The sequence below is a fragment of the Myxine glutinosa genome, chromosome 7 (genome assembly GCF_964187855.1).
Source record: "Myxine glutinosa chromosome 7, kmMyxGlut1.1, whole genome shotgun sequence".
NCBI lineage: Eukaryota > Metazoa > Chordata > Myxini > Myxiniformes > Myxinidae > Myxine > Myxine glutinosa.
Genome location: NC_136267.1, coordinates 186,436,432 through 186,456,681, shown reverse-complemented (window position 1 = coordinate 186,456,681; position 20,250 = coordinate 186,436,432). Strand labels below are relative to the sequence as shown.

At 49.3% G+C, this 20,250-nt stretch overlaps 1 protein-coding gene across 1 annotated transcript in view; it reads left to right on the top strand.

Moving 5' to 3' along the window:
* LOC137431901 (uncharacterized) overlaps window positions 1-20,250 on the top strand; it is a 351,683-nt gene that overhangs the window by 241,926 nt on the left and 89,507 nt on the right. The window contains exons 23-25 of the mRNA XM_068123735.2: window positions 538-606; window positions 1,888-1,956; window positions 10,023-10,091. Coding sequence (XP_067979836.2) covers window positions 538-606; window positions 1,888-1,956; window positions 10,023-10,091 — 207 coding nt within the window. The remainder of the gene's footprint in view (window positions 1-537; window positions 607-1,887; window positions 1,957-10,022; window positions 10,092-20,250) is intronic.

Genomic DNA, 20,250 nt, shown 5'->3' with positions numbered 1-20,250 from the left:
ACTAGTTATGCGAAATGAACTTAACATTTATCACATACAATTATAATTCACTATGTACAGGGAAAACTATTCAGGCATGAACATTAATTTACACAAATAATTCAACAATTTTAAATGCAATAAATGAAAGTGATGCTACACAGCAAACAGGTAAACATGTTTTCACAATGAGGGAGTTGCTGGATTTGAGCTTCCAACAAGTCCTCCTTCAGAAAGTCTCATAATCCAGGTTCTGTGCTCACGTCCACTCCTTTGATCCCCTCTTATCTCACTTGTGGAACCTCCTTCCTCGTTTTATTAAATTACACTCTTTATTAAAGTTTTATTAAATTCCGGAACAACAATGAAAAAATGACACAGTGATTGGAACACTGATTGATTAAAACGTACGTAATGACAATCGTACAGGAAATTAGTTTACATCATGGATTTGTCATTGTCATTTGATTCCTGCTATTAGGTAATAATGAATAATTAATAACTATGTGTTAAAATGAAAATTGACTAATTGTGTCGAACTCAATGCACTGAATGCAGGGAGATCGTGGACTTCCTGGATTACCTGGACCTATCGGACTGAAAGGAGAGGGCTATCCAGGACCATCGGTATGACTCGCATGTTTCATTTTCATGTTACTCCCCCCTTTCTGTGCTAATTAGTTGTGTGTACGTACTGTGTGTGCTCTTTCTTCTTCTACAAACAAAGTCAAGGCTCATGAAGAATCAAAACGATAAAGAAATAAGGATGAGGACGTTCATCTTAAAAGGCAGAAGGGAGCAGGTGGACAGTCGATGGACAAACAAACATTACCTGTAAGAAGATGTGGGATATACCAGGAGGGTTGCAGGTATCAAAATTCCATCACTGGAAATGGAAGACAACATCAGACAGCAGGGAGATGCAACCGAGTCATGTGATGACATGTGAACCGAGTCAATCGAGTCATGTGCATGTCCATGTTTTTCAAGCTAAAAAGACAAGACAAGAAGAGAAAAGTGTTTCTAACATACAAAATTTCTAACATGGTCTAACATACAAAACACAATAAGCACGATTTCCGCAAACTGAGCAATGCCTTCATATTATTGTCTTAATGAAATGTATCCTTGAAAATATATCAAATTTTTAACACTCATTGATCATGTTTCCAAATCTTCATTCGGTTAACGTTTACCACTTTTTATTGTTGTATCTTGTTTTGCAAAGAATGATTGTGATAGCACGCAATGTAACTTAATTGTAGTGAAAATTTACAAATATATAAGCATTGGATGTTTCTTAAAGTAAATTAAGATGAGGGAATGGTGATTAATAGCGATTTTAATTCTGAAATATTTATATCTGATATATATCTGAAATATTTATATTTATATCTAAATATTTATTTATTTATTTAAATAAAAATATTTATATCTGAAAAAGTCAATGTTTTGAATTGTGCTGATTTCAATGTAACTGATCATAAATGACATGAATCTGGAAAATTTTTACCCACAAGATGTTTATCTTCATAGGTTCTTCAAGGATTGGAATGATTTACATTTGCCTTTTTATACAAGAGGGTACCGTAAAGAAGGTGGGGGGGGGGGGGGGGGGGGGGGGAAACAAGACCGCAGTTGGGCAATATGAACAAGGTAAAGAACAACCTGGAAATAGTAGAGGGAGAGAGAGAGAGAGAGGCGAGGGGAGGGAACGAGAGAGAGCAGAGGGGAGACAATAATAATAGCAGTGATTAGTTCATCATCATCATCATCGTCGTGAACAATAAACACCTCGTGTATGCATTAGGAGGCAACATAATTTCAAGTATGAGTATAATATGTCCACAATTGTGAACTTCATAAAGTTTTGGATGAAATGTGTTATCAACATGTTTTTCCCCACAGGGTCTGCGAGGTCTACCAGGGCCACAAGGAGAGCTCGGACCAGAAGGAATTGGTGAACCTGGAGCTAAGGTAGTCAAATCAATCCTGTCCAATTGACAAAAAAAAAAATGTAACCTGACATTCCTTATTGGAAATCAGCAAAAATGTAACATTATATATATATATAACATATATATATATAAATAAATAGTTACGTTTGTGGGGGTAGATGATGAATCTCATAGGAAAGTTCAGAATGTTTAGTTTAGCATGGACCATGTGACACGTAGAAAGCTGATTTCGATGTACATAAGCAGGGTGAACGTGCAGGTTAAGTGTTTGCATATCGCCATAAGGGGCGTGGGGTTTTGTGTTAACTAGTTCTAGTGCGTAAGATTAATAAACCTCAGTGTGTAATTGGTCCCCTGTAATTTTTCCCTGAAGTTCTTATAAAATTCACTCGGCCAGCCATGCAATCGGCACATTACCACAACCACACCGACAAGCCCGATATAAACCAGCACATTTACCAATCGGCAAGTAAACCCCGACGTCATCCGAACATTCCTGAACAGAGATTAGACTCCGCCCCCCGACGACTCGTGACGGGGAGACCACGCCTCGACCTTCGTCATTGTGCGTCAAGCAAGGCCGTGAGGTCCCGCCTCAAAGACGACGATTGATCGTGGCCATGGACTGATGTAATGGGACGTCAGGATTGGTAGTATGGCGTCAGAGAGCTGAAAGGTTTGAGAAGAAGAAGAATCCGTAATCTCGCACTCTCGTTCTGGCTCTCCGCTTGAGTGCTGTTGTCTCGGGTGTGCTGGTGAGGAGACGTGTCGGGGCTTTGGAACTTTTGCAACGTTGGAGGAGGGGGTGTTGGTTGACGGTGGTGCTCTTCGGATGACGGTGGTGCTCTTCAGATGAGGAGGAGGTCGCTAGCGAAACAAAGAAGAATCCTGCTTTCTTGCCTCACGCCGGCAGCTGGCTACGGGCACGATCCCGCTCCATCTTGTGCGCTTCCCGCATGGTGACTGGTTCGATGACCAGCAAGCCCGACCAGCCATTTGGAGACGCAAAGCTGATTGCCAGCCGATTATAAGCACATTTTATTTTTATTGTGTTTGCATTTATTTTCATTAAATTCATTATTTGTTGCATCTTACTTTTGTGTGTCTTGTGTCGTTTCTTTGTTCTGTGGGTTCGGATTAAACCCCGTTTGTTCCCGATTAGATGAGGCTTCGGGCCTTTCCCGTGCACGCAAAAGACAATCCCGCCAAGTTTTGAAATAGGCCTCGGAGTTAAAGCTCTTCTCAGCTATCCATCACCCAGGGGTCTTAACCCCGGGGACACGACAATATAATTATACATATATATGAAAATGCATCGTCTCTCTGTGCTTGCCTTTTTTCCTCATGCACGACCACATCTTTTAAGTTACAAACTCCAAACTTGGGGTACAAATACAACTTTGTGTGGGGGGTAACATAGGCTATGCGGCCACAGCCTCACGTGGAGGTGTGGGGGCCGGCAGGAGGCATAAGTTCTCGATGTAAATGTGTGCCATGTAGCGCAACCTGGTGGTGGTGGCAGAGGGTATTACTAATTCCTTGTTGTCCCCTGTCGCACAGCGGAGCGAAAGGGGGACTATGGTTTTCTCCTCCGTCCGTCCGTGCGTGCGGGTGTGCATGTTTGCGTGCGGGCGTGCGTAAGCGAAGGACCGCATTCGAATTTGGTGTGTGGGTGCAACCCACGTCATAATCCAAGATGGCCGCCGCCATATATGTCTGATGCCATGTATGTCTGAACCTTGTGAGATGAATATCTTGAAAAATAAGCGAAGTACCAACTTCTAATCTGGTGTGTGGGTGTATCTCGGCATAAGGAAGAACGCTGTTGTAAATTGGGTCGCCACGTCAAAATCCAAGATGGCCGCCACCATATATATGTCTGAACCTTGTGAGCGGAATATCTTGAAAAATAAGCAAAGTACCAACTTCTAATCTGGTGTGTGGGTGTACCTCGGCATAAGGAAGAACGCTGTTTAAAATTGGGATGCCACGTCAAAATCCAAGATGGCCGCGTCCATGTATGTCTGAACCTTGTGAGCGAAATATCATATCATTGTCGTGAAAATCAAGCTCAGACACGACTTGATCTCTGGGTAGGTTTAATATCATTTAGATCTGTAGTACATCCTGTAAAAATACATGCATGCAACAGGCATTAAAATCAGAGTATTTCATGAGCAGCAATGGTCGATTCAATATAACAATGGTCCAACAGAGAGGACAGTCAGCGCAGCATTTAGGGGCGTACATACCATTCAAACTACAGGACTATGTCACAGTGAGTTCCGCTGGAGTGTCCGCGCGCCCCGGTTGTCCCGGGTCTTATAGACGCCCCTTCCGTAGCGAGCACACCCTGGGTTCACCTTGGTATAATTTCACTACATTCTCCCCGCCGTTAGAACTATACTGCCGCTCGGCAGGTTGCAAGCAAGCATCAGCAATAAACGAATGGGTCACGTCAATCCACGTCAGTCGGTCCACCCGTAGCGGTCGGGGCGGCGAACTTCCCTGACAGTTCGTGTTTGGAATCTACCGGGCACGGCGTCCCCAAGCCCGGAGTCCCCCGCGTCGGAATAGCCGCCAGAGGTGGGAGTCGGAGGGGGCGCCCCTGCGCCTTCGGGCACGGGAGTGGGGGACGACGGGAGTAACGGTGGTAGTTCCATAGGGGAAGCTTCGATAGAGTCCATAGACTCATAGACGGGTTCGTCGATATCCCTGTCGTCGTCCCCACATGGGGCGAGATGGCGTACGGAGACAGTAGACTCGCGGCCATCCGCCGTTAACACGCGAGCATGCTCGGGATTAGCCTGGAGGACCTGCACCTTGTCAACAAGGGGGTCGTACTTGCTAGCGCGAACTGCTCATTTGAGATAGGCGGGCCCCGGTTCAGCAAGCCAGCTGGGTAAAGATTGGATACTGCCGGAGCTTCTAGGGTGGTGGAACAGTCGTTCGTGAGGAGTCTGGTTGGTGGCAGTACATAGGAGAGCCCGGATCGAGTTGAGAGCGGCAGGTAGTGACCACGCCCATTTATCGAGGCCTCGGCCGAGGGTCCGAAGGCTTAGCATGACGGCCCTCCATATAATCCCATTAAAGCGTTCGATCTGCCCATTCGCTTGGGGCCGGTACGGGGTGGTGTAGCTCGAAGCGACATTATGCTGGAGCAAGTAGCCCCTCACCTCCTGGGACAGGAACACCGCACCCCGATCGGTATGCACGTAGGCCGGATACCCGAACATAGAAAACAAATTCTGCAGGCACCGAATAACCGTGGCAGCCGACATATCCCCGCACGTGTAAGCAAAGGGGAATCGGGAATACTCATCGACGATAGTGAGCAGATAGCGAGAGTTGCTCGACATTGGCAGCGGCCCTTTGAAGTCCATCGCCAAGCGCTCCCACGGTCTAGTAGCCCTAATAGGAGGGTTATAAAATTCGATAGAGTCCCCATAGGAGGGTTATAAAAACGCGGTTTGAGTTCCGCACAGATCGCGCAATCACGGCAGATGCGGCGGATGTCCTCAATCGAGTGCGGCAGATTGCCCTCGCGCACAAAATGCATGAAGCGCGTTACCCCGGGATGACACATAGTGCCGTGCAAAGTGCGCAGCCCCTCCAAAGTTACAACCCCCGCGCAAGTGGCCGGCCTCGATAAGGCGTCAGCGACCAGGTTATCCTTCCCCGGGCGGTATTTGATGGTGTAGCAGAAGTCGGCGAGTTCGATACGCCAACGGGTGATTTTCTCATTCTTAATGCGCTGAGCATGTAAGGTGTCGTACATGAACGCAACACTCTGTTGGTCCGTGACGATTTGGAAACTCCGCCCAAGCAGATACGGCCGCCATCGCCGAATTGATTCGACGATCGCGTACGCTTCCTTTTCGACAGACGAATGCCTCCGCTCGGCGGAGGTGAGAGTCCGCGAGAAGAAAGCCACAGGGCGGCCTCCTTGGGAGAGAGTCGCCGCTATCGCATGATCCGAGGCATCACTCTCCAAAACGAAAGAGGCACTCTCGTCAATCGTCGCGACAGCGGCGCCAGCGATGTCGACTTTAAGGCCCTCGAAGGCCGCCAGGGCAGCCGGGCCCATGGGGAAAGTGTCGCAGGCCACGAGCGGGCGGAGCTTCGCGGAGAAATTTTGCACCCACTTTGAGTAGTGGGCGAACAGCCCTAGAGCGCGTTTCAGCGAAGCCCGATCGCTAGGCAGAGCCATATCGAGCAAAGGGCGCAGACGCTCCTTATCCAGAGAGACGGAGCCATGGGTCACGGTGTACCCCAAAAGGCCTACCGTGCATAGAGAGTATCGACACTTAGCCGCATTCATGGTTAGGCGATATTTCCGCGCGACCTCGAGGAAGCGTTTCAGATTAGCGTCGTGATGCTCCTGGTCATACCCACAAACCGTAAGATTGTCCAGATAGACAAAGACATCGGTCAAATTCTCCTTCGCAACGAGGTCATCCATAGCCCTCTGAAAACAAGTGACTCCGTTAGTTACCCCAAAGGGAAGTCTCGTGAACTGGTACAACCGCTGACCCGATTCAAAGGCTGTAAAGACGCGATCAGCCCTAGAGATGGGGACTTGATGATACGCACTACGCAGATCGAGAGTGCTATAAACGGAATACAGGGTTACCTGGCGTACCAGGGCGTCCATCCCCGGTAAGGGGTAGGCATCCAGCTGTGTAAAACGATTAATCGTCTGCGAATAGTCGATTACCATGCGTTGGCGGTGGGCCTCACTCCGCACCACTAAGACTTGGGCCCGCCACGGTGACCTACTGTGTTCTATAATACCGTCCTTTAAGAGCAGGGCCGTTTCTTCCGCAATGAATTGCGCGTCCGCGCGAGAGTAGCGCCGCGATTTGACGGCTACAGGGGTACAATCAGTGGTCAGGTTGGGGAACAGTGAGAGTGGCTTCATGTCCATTTGAGCGAGGGCGCACACAGCGAGCGTGTCCGGCCCACCGAAGTCTATTTCCAAACGTCCATGCCGCTTAAGGAAATCAAGTCCTAACAGAACGTCAGCGCATAACGCAGGTAATACCATGAGATACACGTCCGGGAACGTGCGTCCCTTTATCACAAGTTTCAATCGACACGCCCCTTTTGTGCTCAACCGAAGTCCCTGAGAGGCCATGAAGATCCGGCGGGTTGTCCCGAGAACCGGCCACCCATGTTGATGCACGAGTCGCTGATCGATAAAACTATCCGTGGACCCCGTGTCAATCAAAGCTTGCGCAAAAACGCCCGCGACCGTGAGCGGAATGATGGCCTGCGCAAGGCCGGCAGACCCGGCAGGTATTGTACCGGCCGGGCGAGAAGATCGCGCCTCGCGGGTGGATCCCACGCCGGCTGCAATCCTTCGGGCAGCGTCGGCAGGTTGGGCCTCAGCAGGAGCATTGAAGTCCGTTGGCTCATCAGCAGTTTCATTTGCCAGAGTGGGTGTGTGTAGGTCGTAAGAGTAGCCGCCAGATGGCGCTCGAGTCACGTGAGAAAGATCTCTGCCGTCTGCAGATTCATATGCCAAAGTGGGTGCATGTAATTCGTAAGAGCGGCCGCCAGATGGCGCTCGCGTCACGTGAGAAAGATCGCTGCCGTCTGCAGATTCATATGCCAAAGTGGGTGAATGTAATTCGTAAAAGCCGCCGTCAGATGGGGCTCGAGTCACGTGCTGCGTTTGCCGCACATCGAGAGGAGTTTCCAAAGCAGGAGCATGTCGCTTGTTTGAAGTAGGCGTTCGAACGCCAGTCAAGGTCGGTCGCGCTGTGGCCGGTCGCGTTCGCGCCATTTGTTTCGGCGGCCCGGTGTATCTCACCAAGGTCGGGCGTGTAGCCAGAGGCCCGCGAGAAGGAGAGCGGCTCTTCAAAGCCGAGTGAGGCGCCCCGTCCGGCGCTCGATCCGTTGGCTCCGCGATGAGCCCATTCAAGGTCGCGTGGGGACGCGTGCCCCGAGCGGCCTTCCTGCAGACCTTTGCAAAATGGCCCTTGGTGGAGCACAGGTGGCATATAGCCTCCCGGGCCGGGCATTCAGAGCGAGGGTGCTGCCGATTCCCGCAAAAATAACATTTTGCATACCGGTCAGGCCGTGGCCGGGCAGCGGCGGCAGCAGTGAGGCCGGAAGCGGAGTCCGCTTCAGGAGCTCCCAGAGACTCGGCCGTAGTGGTCGGGTCCTCCTCCGTATCCTCGGCGGTAGCCCTCTCCGGTCGCGCGAGTTGCAAGGTCCCCGCCACGACTCGTGGGTGATCATATGCGGTGGATTGTTCTCGGGCATCTGTGTATATGCGTGCCAGCCGTAGTGCTTCTGTAAATGTCAGATCCGCGACCTCCAAGAGTCGGAGCCGCAAGACTCCAGAATTAATTCCGGAGATGAATGAATCTCGGAGCAAGTCGTCCTGCACTTGCTCGTGGGTCCGAACGTCCTGCACGCAGTCTGCCAACAGGTAGCGCAACTCCTGTGCGAAGCGATCGATCGATTCAGATGGTTGCTGTCGCCGCTGAGAGAGTTGATGCCGGCCGCGCACAGCGCTCCGTGTCTTTACGTAGAGGCGCTTCAGCTCGGCTAGAGCCGTAGCGTACGTCCCAAATCGAGAAATGTTCCGGAAAACGGTGTGATAGACCTTCGACTGTAACACGGACAGCTTTATCGCTGTGGTGGGCTCTGTTTCGTGAGCAGCAAAGTAATTCGCCAGCGTTTTGAGCCAGTGAGTGAACTCCGATGCTGATCCCTCAGCTTGAGGGTCGGCTCCGAGAATCGGTACCACGATCATCTTGTGGTCAGCCATTCCGGCGATCTAAATGATATTAAATGTCGTGAAAATCAAGCTCAGACCCGACTTGACCTCTGGGTAGGTTTAATATCATTTAGATCTGTAGTACATCCAGTAAGAATACATGCATGCAACAGGCATTAAAATCAGAGTATTTCATGAGCAGCAATGGTCGATTCAATATAACAATGGTCCAACAGAGAGGACAGTCAGCGCAGCATTTAGGGGCGTACATACCATTCAAACTACAGGACTATGTCACAGTGAGTTCCGCTGGAGTGTCCGCGCGCCCCGATTGTCCCGGGTCTTATAGACGCCCCTTCCGTAGCGAGCACACCCTGGGTTCACCTTGGTATAATTTCACTACAATCATAGCATGTTTTCTGCGTCTTCCACTTTGTCAACTCACATCACTTCACCGACGGGGGACCTAGGCGTAACGCTTGTTTACCTGGGCAACACTGAGGTTAAAGCACTCTTTGTGAGGGTAAATTTGGCCTCCTTCCCTCCACCCCCTCCCTCGTCCAGGGTTAAGCTGGGAGAGTGCAGAGTGGCGGAAGCTGAGAGGGTACTGGGTGGGGGAAGCTGGGAGGGTGCAGAGTGGTGGAAGCTGGGAGTTTGCAGAGTGGTGGAAGTTGGGAGGGTGCAGACTGCAGAGTGGTGGAAGCTGGGAGGGTGCAGACTGCAGAGTGGTGGAAGTTGGGAGGGTGCAGAGTGGTGGAAGTTGGGAGGGTTCAGACTGCAGAGTGGTGGAAGCTGGGAGGGTGCAGACTGCAGAGTGGTGGAAGCTGGGAGGATGCAGAGTGGTGGAAGCTGGGAGAGTGCAGAGTGGTGGAAGCTGGGAGAGTGCAGAGTGGTGGAAGCTGGGAGAGTGCAGAGTGGTGGAAGCTGGGAGAGTGCAGAGTGGTGGAAGCTGGGAGAGTGCAGAGTGGTGGAAGCTGGGAGGGTACAGAGGGGTGGAAGCTGGGAGGGTACAGAGGGGTGGAAGCTGGGAGGGTGCAGAGTGGTGGAAGCTGGGAGGGTACAGAGTGGTGGAAGCTGGGAGGGTACAGAGTGGTGGAAGCTGGGAGGGTACAGAGTGGTGGAAGCTGGGAGGGTGCAGAGTGGTGGAAGCTGGGAGGGTGCAGGTCAGTGAATTTTTCGAAACCTCTTCTTGTGTTCATTTCAGTCCAAATCTGGAAGCCTTTTTGAACGTAACGGCTTCAACAATTTTGGCCAACCATATTTATTTTTGTTTATTTCATTTTATTGAATACATTTCTTTGATTTTGTTTGAATTGTCGTTTTTAAAGGGAATATATGTTGCTTGTCATTTTCAGGGTGACTTTGGAGCACGTGGTTTACTTGGTGCTCCTGGTCCTCCAGGACAAGGTTTCCCTGGGCCAAAGGTTTGATGATCATTTTCTTTGATTTGAGTAGTTTGTATTGAGAGAAATGAGAGAAATGTAGGAAAGAACAAACTAGGCCTCATAGTACAGGCCAGAATTCAACTTGTCTTTGTTTTTCAGGTTCTCTAAGTGAGAGGTTCACTGTACTACAAGACACACCAACATTTTTACTTTTTCAATATATAATATCCTGTGCAATACACTTATCCTGTTTGGTTGTTTCTCTGTTTATCTATCTAACGATTTTTATCTTCAACTACTCAACCAGGGAAAGTAAACCATCAACCAGGAACCATAAACCATCAACCCGGAACCATAAACCATCAACCAGGAACCATCAACCATGGACCATAAACCATCAATCAGGGACCACAAAACCTCAATCAGGGACCATAAACCCTCAACCAGGGACCACAAAACCTCAATCAGGGACCATAAACCCTCAACCAGGGACCATAAACCCTCAACCAGGGACCACAAAACTTCAATCAGGGACCATAAACTCTCAACCAGGAACCACAAACCCTCAACCAGGAACCACAAACCCTCAACCAGGGACCATAAACCCTCAACCATGGACCATAAACCATCAATCAGGGACCATAAACCCTCAACCTGGAACCATAAACCCTCAACCATGGACCATAAACCATCAATCAGGGACCATAAACTCTCAACCAGGAACCACAAACCCTCAACCAGGAACCACAAACCCTCAACCAGGGACCATAAACCCTCAACCATGGACCATAAACCATCAATCAGGGACCATAAACCCTCAACCTGGAACCATAAACCCTCAACCATGGACCATAAACCATCAATCAGGGACCATAAACCATCAATCAGGGACCAAAAACCCCTCAACCAGGAACCATAAACCCTCAACCATGGACCATAAACCAGCAATCAGGGACCATAAACCATCAACCAGGAACCATAAACCCTCAACCAGGGACCATAAACCATCAATCAGGGACCATAAAACCTCAATAAGGGACCATAAACCCTCAACCAGGAACCACAAACCCTCAACCAGGGACCACAAAACCTCAATCAGGGACCATAAACCTTCAACCAGAAACCCTCAACCAGGGACCACAAAACCTCAATCAGGGACCATAAACCCTCAACCAGGAACCACAAACCCTCGACCAGGGACCACAAAACCTCAATCAGGGACCATAAACCCTCAACCAGGAACCACAAACCCTCAACCAGGGACCACAAAACCTCAATCAGGGACCATAAACCCTCAACCAGGGACCATAAACCCTAAACCAGGGACCACAAAACCTCAATCAGGGACCATAAACTCTCAACCAGGAACCACAAACCCTCAACCAGGAACCACAAACCCTCAACCAGGGACCATAAACCCTCAACCATGGACCATAAACCATCAACCAGGAACCATAAATCCTCAACCAGGGACCATAAACCATCAATCAGGGACCAAAAACCCTCAACCAGGAACCATAAACCCTCAACCATGGACCAAAAACCCTCAATCAGGGACCAGAAACCATCAACCAGGGACCATAAACCATCAATCAGGGACCATCAACCAGAAACCATAAATCCTCAACCAGGGACCATAAACCATCAACCAGGAACCATAAACCCTCAACCAGGGACCATAAACCATCAATCAGGGACCAAAAACCCTCAATCAGGGACCAGAAACCATCAACCAGGGACCATAAACCATCAATCAGGGACCATCAACCAGAAACCATAAATCCTCAACCAGGGACCATAAACCCTCCACCAGGGACCATAAACCCTCCACCAGGGACCATGAACCCATAAATGTTTCTGGCAGAGAATTTCTGATTGTATATATTTATATATTTTTCATTCCCAATGACATTTTATGTTTTTTTCTCATTTAGTTTACATAACCGCTCCTTTTTTTTTTACTGAAGAATCGCGAGATGATGGAATCTCGTGAGATAGTAAATGTGTTTTTTATTTACTTTCAACATTGTTCTTAATGAACGGGAACAATGTAGGTGAAGAACGCAGGTATTTTTAATCAGCCAGGTATTCACCTTCATTGAGGACTTGGGGGTTGGGAAGAGGGATTGAGGACTTGGGGGTTTGGAAAAGGGATTAAGGACTTGGGGGTTGGGAGATGGGATTGAAGACTTAGGGGTTGGGAGGAGGGATTGAGGACCTGGGGGTTGGGAAGAGTGAAAGAGGACTTGGGGGTTGGGAAGAGGGATTGAGGACTTGGGGGTTGGGAAGAGGGATTGAGGACTTGGGGGTTGGGAGGAGGGATTGAAGACTTAGGGGTTGTGAGGAGGGATTGAGGACTTAGGGGTTGGGAAGAGGGATTGAGGACTTGGGGGTTGGGAAGAGGGATTGAGGACTTGGGGGTTGGGAAGAGGGATTGAGGACTTGGGGGTTGGGAAGAGGGATTGAGGACTTGGGGGTTGGGAAGAGGGATTGAGGACTTGGGGGTTGGGAAGAGGGATTGAGGACTTGGGGTTTGGGAAGAGGGATTGAGGCCTTGGGGGTTGGGAAGAGGGATTGAGGACTTGGAGGTTGGGAAGATCCTTCAGCGTCCTCAAACGTTTTGGTCATTTGGTCACGTCTCTTCAAAGCTGTCCATGCGCGCACGCTTTCGAAGTCGAGTAATTTTTCACAATTGTGTTTTTTGTCGAAACTGTATCTTTCCTTCGGTGTGTGTACATATTGGTGTGCCTTTAATAGGATACTCGGTGTTGGTTTTTCATACCTGTGTCGGTGTTGGTTTTTCATACCTGTGTACAGAATCGTCGGTTAGTTCGTGTCGCGTATTCTGAGGCCTAGTGTAGTAGGCTACCGTGTCCACCCTTGGCTTGAGGCTTTGTTTTTGTCTCAGCGTTTCTTCGATTGCGCTGCATTTACTTTCGGTCTCTGTTTTTCCCGGTTTTTTCACCCCATACTTTCTTGTTTTAAAATCTCAACTCAAAAAAAAAAAACCAAAAAAATATTTCCTTCTCTGTTCTTATCCGTTTGTTCGTTCTTATTTGTTCGTTCGTTCTTCGACCACGTTGTTCGTAGTCACGTGATCACGTCGTTAAAAAATGATAAAACTGTCCCCTGAAGAACTGTATTCTGTCGTATACTATCACACCTTTTTCTTCTTCTTCTATAAAAGGATGCTTTCGACTTGCTCACCAAATCTATTCATTCCAAAAAAAAATTCCATCTCTTACAGTGCCTCTTTCATACATTCCCTAAACTCTCCAGCACTCCACCCATCCTTCAGCATCCTCAAACGTATTTTTGACTCGAAGGTCTCAAGAAACTCATTTTGCAATAAATGTTCGTTTCCCATCAATCGTACACTTTTCAAAATCCAATCTCACCCCTCCCCTCCAAATCTTCCCCATCACCCCTTCCCTCCAAAACTTCCCCATCACCCCTTTCCTCCAAAACTTCCCCATCACCCATCCCTTTCAAATCTTCCCCCTTGCCCCTCCCCTCCAATTCTTCCGCATCACCCATCCCTTTCAAATCTTCCCTCTTGCCCCTCCCCTCCAAATCTTCCCCATCACCCCTTCCCTCCAAAACTTCCCCATCACCCCTCCCCTCCAAAACTTCCCCATCACCCCTCCCCTCCAAAACTTCCCCATCACCCCTACCCCCTTGCCCCTCCTGTTACGTGGTCCCCTCGGTGACTACCTGGTCTCGGTGACCCCCGGACCGTGAGAGGACCTTCGCCAGCAAGTAGTATTATATATATGCGCTTTCGCAACGCAATCCCTATGAATTCCACCCCAAGAGACACTGATGTGCAATGATATATTTCCAGGGTAAGTATATCATACGATTTCAATGATACAAGCACGGATATTCCCCGAGCAATCAACAACAAACAACCATCAACAATTCCCAATCCACAATCAATTCCCTATATGATTAAGATGGCCATCTTATATATGTGTGTCCACTTCTGTACTCACGACCCCCTTTTGGTCTCTGCCCCTCACAATGTCTCTGGGCCCCTCCTGATCGAGATGCTGGTCGGCGTCGCCGCACTCGGGCGGTTGAACGAACCCCGGGTGGACGTTTTTCCACCGGGCAGGTATCGTACCAGGCACCGCGGCTGCAGCCCCTCGTGGCCACGCGAAGCGGGTACGGTAAAGCAAGCCAAAAGCCCCACGCCGCTTGCAAGGCGTGTTAGGCCCCAACGTGCGACCCGTACGCGTCTGTTTGGACGGTGCCGCGAACGGTGCCAGACGCGGGGTCGATGCACGGCCCCACGTCAACTTGACGTCTCCACCGGGTAGGTACACGTCCCGGTAACTCCTCTCGCCAGCCGGGCTTCGGAACGCCGCTTTTCCACGCAGCGCAAGGTCGATCCCACCTTTCGTCGGAGCGGGGCGAGGAAGAAGAAGAATACTCGTCGCTTTTCTTCCTCGTGTCTTTTTCTCTTCCGTTTCCGGTCACTTCCGTTTCCGGACACTTTTTCAGAAGGGCTCCTGACCCTCCAACCACAACAACCCTTAATCTACTACACACGGATAAGCAAAGACCTGAATGGTAATTTACATACATTCACATAAATATGTAACACTCCCCCCCTTCAAGAAAGAAAGTTTGAACCCAGCGAAAACTTTCTTTGCCGGCCAATTTGGAGAAACCAACCAGATAACTCAACCCCCCCCAGATTAACTCAATCTGGACAAAGCGTCCGCCACGACATTGTCCCGGCCCCGTACATGTTCAATTTCCAAGTTGAACCCCTGCAAAGCCAAACTCCATCTCATCAACCTCTGATTTTTATTTTTCATTCTTTGAATGAAGGTTAAGGGGTTGTGATCCGTAAAGACCTTTATGGGAAAGGACGTGATTCCTAAATACACCTCATAATGTTGAAGCCCTAGCAGGAGAGCCAGGGTCTCTTTCTCCACGGTGGCATAATTTGCCTGATGTTTATTTAACTTTTTGGAGTAGTAGCACACGGGGTGGTCCACCCCATCCTCATCTTCCTGTAACAAGACCGCTCCAGCCCCCACATCGCTTGCATCTACGGCCAACTTGAAAGGTGCTTGAAAGTCCGGAGCGGTTAGGACCGGAGAGCTCATTAGTATCGCTTTGACATGGGCAAAGGCCGCCTGACATTTGCCATCCCAAACGAATGGGGTCTCCTTTCTCAACAAACTCGTTAAAGGGGCTACCACATCCGAAAAATTCTTACAGAACCGCCGGTACCACCCCGCCATACCTAAGAATCTCATCAGCTCTTTCTTCCCCTTTGGGACTTGGAAGCGATCGATAGCTTCTACCTTGGCGGTCACTGGTTGTACTTGACCCTGCCCTACTACATGGCCGAGGAACACTACCTGTGCTCTTACAAACTCACTCTTGGCTAAGTTGATGGTCAGACCTGCCTCGGACATCGTCTGAAAAAATGCATGGATTTGCTTAATGTGGTCTTCCATGGTCATGGTGTGGATGATTACATCATCCAGATATGCCTCCACCCCCTCCAGGTCTGCAATGAGCCTATTAATCAGTCGTTGAAATGTAGCCGGCCCGTTCTTCAACCCAAAAGGGAGGACCTTGTACTGATATAACCCATTCGGAGTGACCAAAGCTGAGATTTCTTTGGCTCTATCGGTAAGAGGGATCTGCCAATACCCTTTCAGCAAGTCAAATTTGGTAACAAATTTAGCTGGGCCTATTCGATCAATACAGTCGTCAATCCTCGGGAGCGGATAGGAGTCGGTCTTGGTCACTGCATTCACCCGTTTTAAATCTGTACAACACCGGAAGCTGCCATCGGGTTTCGGAACCAACACACATGGGGAGCTCCATTCACTGTTGCTTGGTTCGATGATGTCATTGTCCAACATATATTGCATCTCCTTCCGAAGATACTCCATCTTCACCGGGTTCATCCGATAGGGGTGTTGTTTCACTGGAGTGGCCTCCCCCACCTCGATATCATGATATACTAAGTCCGTACGACCAGGTACATCTGTGAACAAATGTTTAAATTCGAACATTAGGCTGGACAGTTGTCCTTGCTGTTCCCTTGTTAAATGACCTAACTTCTCATCCAAATGACTCAACACTTCGGTGTTCGTCAATTTGGGGCAGGCCTGGTCATCCAAGTTATCAAACTTCACACCGGCGTTTCCGTCCATTTTCACCGGTACGACAGGTGAGACAGGAACTACGTCTTCCACCGGTTCCCTCTCATGATATTTCTTCAGTCGGTTGACATGACGCAACTGTCGCTTTTTCCGTCGGTCGGGAGTGGTCACCACGTAGTCTGTCTCATTCACCCTCTCCTCCACTGCATAAGGACCGAAATATCTAGCCTGGAGGGGCTGACCTGGAACGGGCAGCAATACTAACACCCGGTCCTGAGGACTGAAATTCCTTATCTGCGAGGTCTTGTCATGTCTCTCCTTCATTTTCCCCTGGGCCCTTCTCAAGTTCCGTCGTACCACCTCACACGCCTTTGCCAATCGGTGTTTCACTGTGGACACATACTCCACCATCGGTGTCCGGGACTCCTGTAGTAACCACTGTTCTTTCACCAATTTCAACGGTCCCCGCACTGCGTGTCCAAACACCAGTTCAAACGGACTGAATCCCAAGGAATCCTGCACGGACTCCCTCGCCGCAAACAACAATAGGGGTATCCCTTCATCCCAATCCTTGGCACATTCAAAACAATACGTTCGGATCATATTCTTTAAAGTCTGGTGAAACCTTTCCAGGGCCCCTTGGCTCTCGGGATGGTAGGCGCTGGATCTTACTTGTTCCACCCCCAACAGGTGTACCACTTGCTGGAACAGTGTGGACATGAAATTGGAACCCTGATCCGATTGGATGATCTTAGGTAGACCAACCCAAGTGAAAAATTTAATCAAGGCCTTTGCAATAACTGCCGCCGTTATTTTCCTCAGAGGCACTGCCTCGGGGAACCTGGTGGATGCGCACATGATGGTCAGTAAGTATTGATGTCCAGCTTTGGTTTTGGGTAAAGGGCCCACACAGTCCACAATGACTCGGCTGAATGGCTCTTCAAAAGCTGGAATTGGCTTTAACGGGGCGGGTGGGATTTTTTGATTCGGCTTTCCCACCAGCTGACAAGAATGGCAGGACTTGCAGAACTTCGCCACATCCCGTCGCAATCCCGGCCAGAAAAAATGTACCAATATCCGGTCACAGGTCTTGTTCACTCCCAGGTGCCCGGCCCAAGGGGTCTCATGTGCCAAACTCAAGATCTCCTTCCGGTACAGCGGTGGCACCACAATCTGATAGTGAACTTTCCACTCATCGTCTGCGGGCACCTCCGGGGGCCTCCATTTCCTCATTAGGGTTTCCCCCTTCATGAAATACCCCACAGGTATCTTCGTAGCCTCTTCTTCCGTAACGGCTTTCTCAATTAACCTCTGGATCTCCGAGTCTTCGTGTTGTTCTTCCACTAGTCTCCTTCGGACCAGCGCGGTTTGCTCCACTTCGTTCCCCGCGGTCTCCGACGGACACTCCACGTCCCCTTGCGTTCCAGACGCTACCATTTCTCGAACTTCCTGGGAATCCCTCCCCTGGTTATTTCCCTTTTCCGAGTTGTCTTCCCGTACCTCTAAGGGTTCTAACTCCCCCTCTCTTTCTTCCTCCTTCTCTTCCGCGTGCTTTCTACCCATAGCCCGAGTCACTGCACAGGATGGAAAGATCCCCGGAATCTCCATCTCTAACCGAGTGGTGTTATTTTTCTTACTGGGCTTGTCCACCATTATTGGATTACCCGAAACTCGCCCCCCGGCCAAATCATTCCCGATAATAAAAGAGATTCCCTCCACAGGAAGGGTGGCTTGTAAGCCTACGGTGACCGGCCCTGATACCAACTCAGAACTCAACTGGATGACATGAAGCGGAGCTTTAACATAGCCCCCGACCCCCTGTAAAAGCACACTAACCCCAGTTGCCGTCTTCTCCGACAATGGCAAAATGCCCTCCAGCATCAACGATTGGTGGGCTCCTGTGTCCCTCAATACCCTAACTGGCTTCTGGTTACTCGGGTCGCCATCCAGCGACACGAACCCCTCTGAAATGAAATGTTTGTAGCCCTCCTGAACAAGGTTCTCCCGGAACGCCGTACCTTTGACAGGGGAATCTTCCCCCAGCTCTGCTCTCCAAGAATGATTTCTCACACTTGCCAGTGCATTCGGAGTCGCACTAGACTGATTCCGTTCCGGGTTCTCCCTTTTCCGGAGGTAACATTGGGACATCAAGTGTCCAGTTTTATGGCAAAAAGCACAAGTAGGCCCGGGGGAGAACCTCGGGGTCGGCCTTGAGCCCCCCGAAAAATAAGTTTGTCTTGGGCCCGTAGCCCTCTGATTTCTAACAGTTGGGGTATCATAGTTGTCCCCATAATCATCTCGAGGCCGCCGCCAGGTAAGGTCGTTCTCCGCACCGGGTGTTCCATAACTCCCCTGCTGAAGTCTCGGCGAGGAGTTAGGTTTGTGGACCCCTATTCGGTGGGTTAAGGCATAATCATCCGCCATGGTGGCTGCGTCCCACAACTTTGGTACTTTCTTTTCCTGCAGGTACACTTTGATGTCCTCATGGACACACTGCTGGAATTCCTCCACCAGGATCAAGTCACGCAATGTTTCGAAGTCTTTCCCGACTCCTTTTGACTCACACCACCGATCAAACATGTTTTCTTTCACTCTGGCAAACTCCACATGGGTCTCACTCTCCCTCTTCCTGGCATTCCTGAATTTTTGCCTGTAAGCTTCCGGAACCAACTCATAGGCCTTGAGGATGTGCCTCTTCAGTACCTCATAATCTGCACATTGGTCCATTGGCAGCGCCGAATAAATCTCTTGAGCTTTCCCCACCAGCACACTTTGCACTAGTATGGTCCAGGCCTCCTCCGGCCAGTTTAATTGTCGAGCCACTTTCTCAAAGTGTGGAAAAAATTTCGCGACTTCCTTTTCACTGAACGGTGGAACCAGCCTCACATGTCTGCCCACATCCCAGGTTTTCTGGTTAGGTGTCGACCCCGTCAGCAAGGGTGGTGCCTCTCCCCGTTCTCTCATTAACTCCAGCTCCTTGAATTTAATTTCTTGCTGAAGCTCCATGTCACGTTCCTTTAATTCCCTTTCTGCTTTTCTCTCCTCTGCTTCGAGGTCCCTTGCAGCTCTCCTCTCCTCTGCTTTTCTCCCTTCTAACCTTTCCTGGAGTTCTCGTTCCACTCTCCTTTCCTCTGCTTGTTTCTCTTCTCTCCTCTCTTCTGCTTTCCTTTCTGCTTCTGCTCTTTCTTTTTCTGCTTTCCTTTCTTCTTCTGCTCTTTCCTTTTCTGCTTTCCTTTCTTCTTCTGCTCTTTCCTTTTCTGCTTTCCTTTCTTCTTCTGCTCTTTCCTTTTCTGCTTTCCTTTTTTCTTCTGCTAACCTTTCCTGGAGTTCTCGTTCCACTTTCCTTTCCTCTGCTTGTTTCTCTTCTCTCCTCTCTTCTGCTTTCCTTTCTTCTTCTTTAATCCGTTCCTGGCTCCGTAATTGCAACTCCAGTTTCCGGAGCTCAACGTCTTCTGGTTCTTCGGGTAGCCACTCCCAGGCTAACTCGTCCCATGTTCCTAATCCCACCATAGATTGTATCACCGTGGCCTGCAACTCTGCCTTCCTCAAATTAGTTCGGACCTCCAAGTTAAAATGTTTGGCCAATTTCAAGAGGTCCGACTTTAGTAACGCTCGGAACTGTGCCTCACTCGGTGTTACCGCAAAGTTCTGTGCCACAAACGCCATGGTGACTATCGTTAACACCTGTTAACCTTCACCCAAGACTTTACCCCAATTTCCCCGAAAATTTTCCAATTAATACTTAATTAATAAATTTTAATTAATAAAAATTTTATTTTATTATTTTATACAAATACACTTTAAGATCCCGGACGTAGACCCAATTGCGAATCTGCAAATCGTAATTTGGACGAGCCCCCAATTCTGTTACGTGGTCCCCTCGGTGACTACCTGGTCTCGGTGACCCCCGGACCGTGAGAGGACCTTCGCCAGCAAGTAGTATTATATATATGCGCTTTCGCAACGCAATCCCTATGAATTCCACCCCAAGAGACACTGATGTGCAATGATATATTTCCAGGGTAAGTATATCATACGATTTCAATGATACAAGCACGGATATT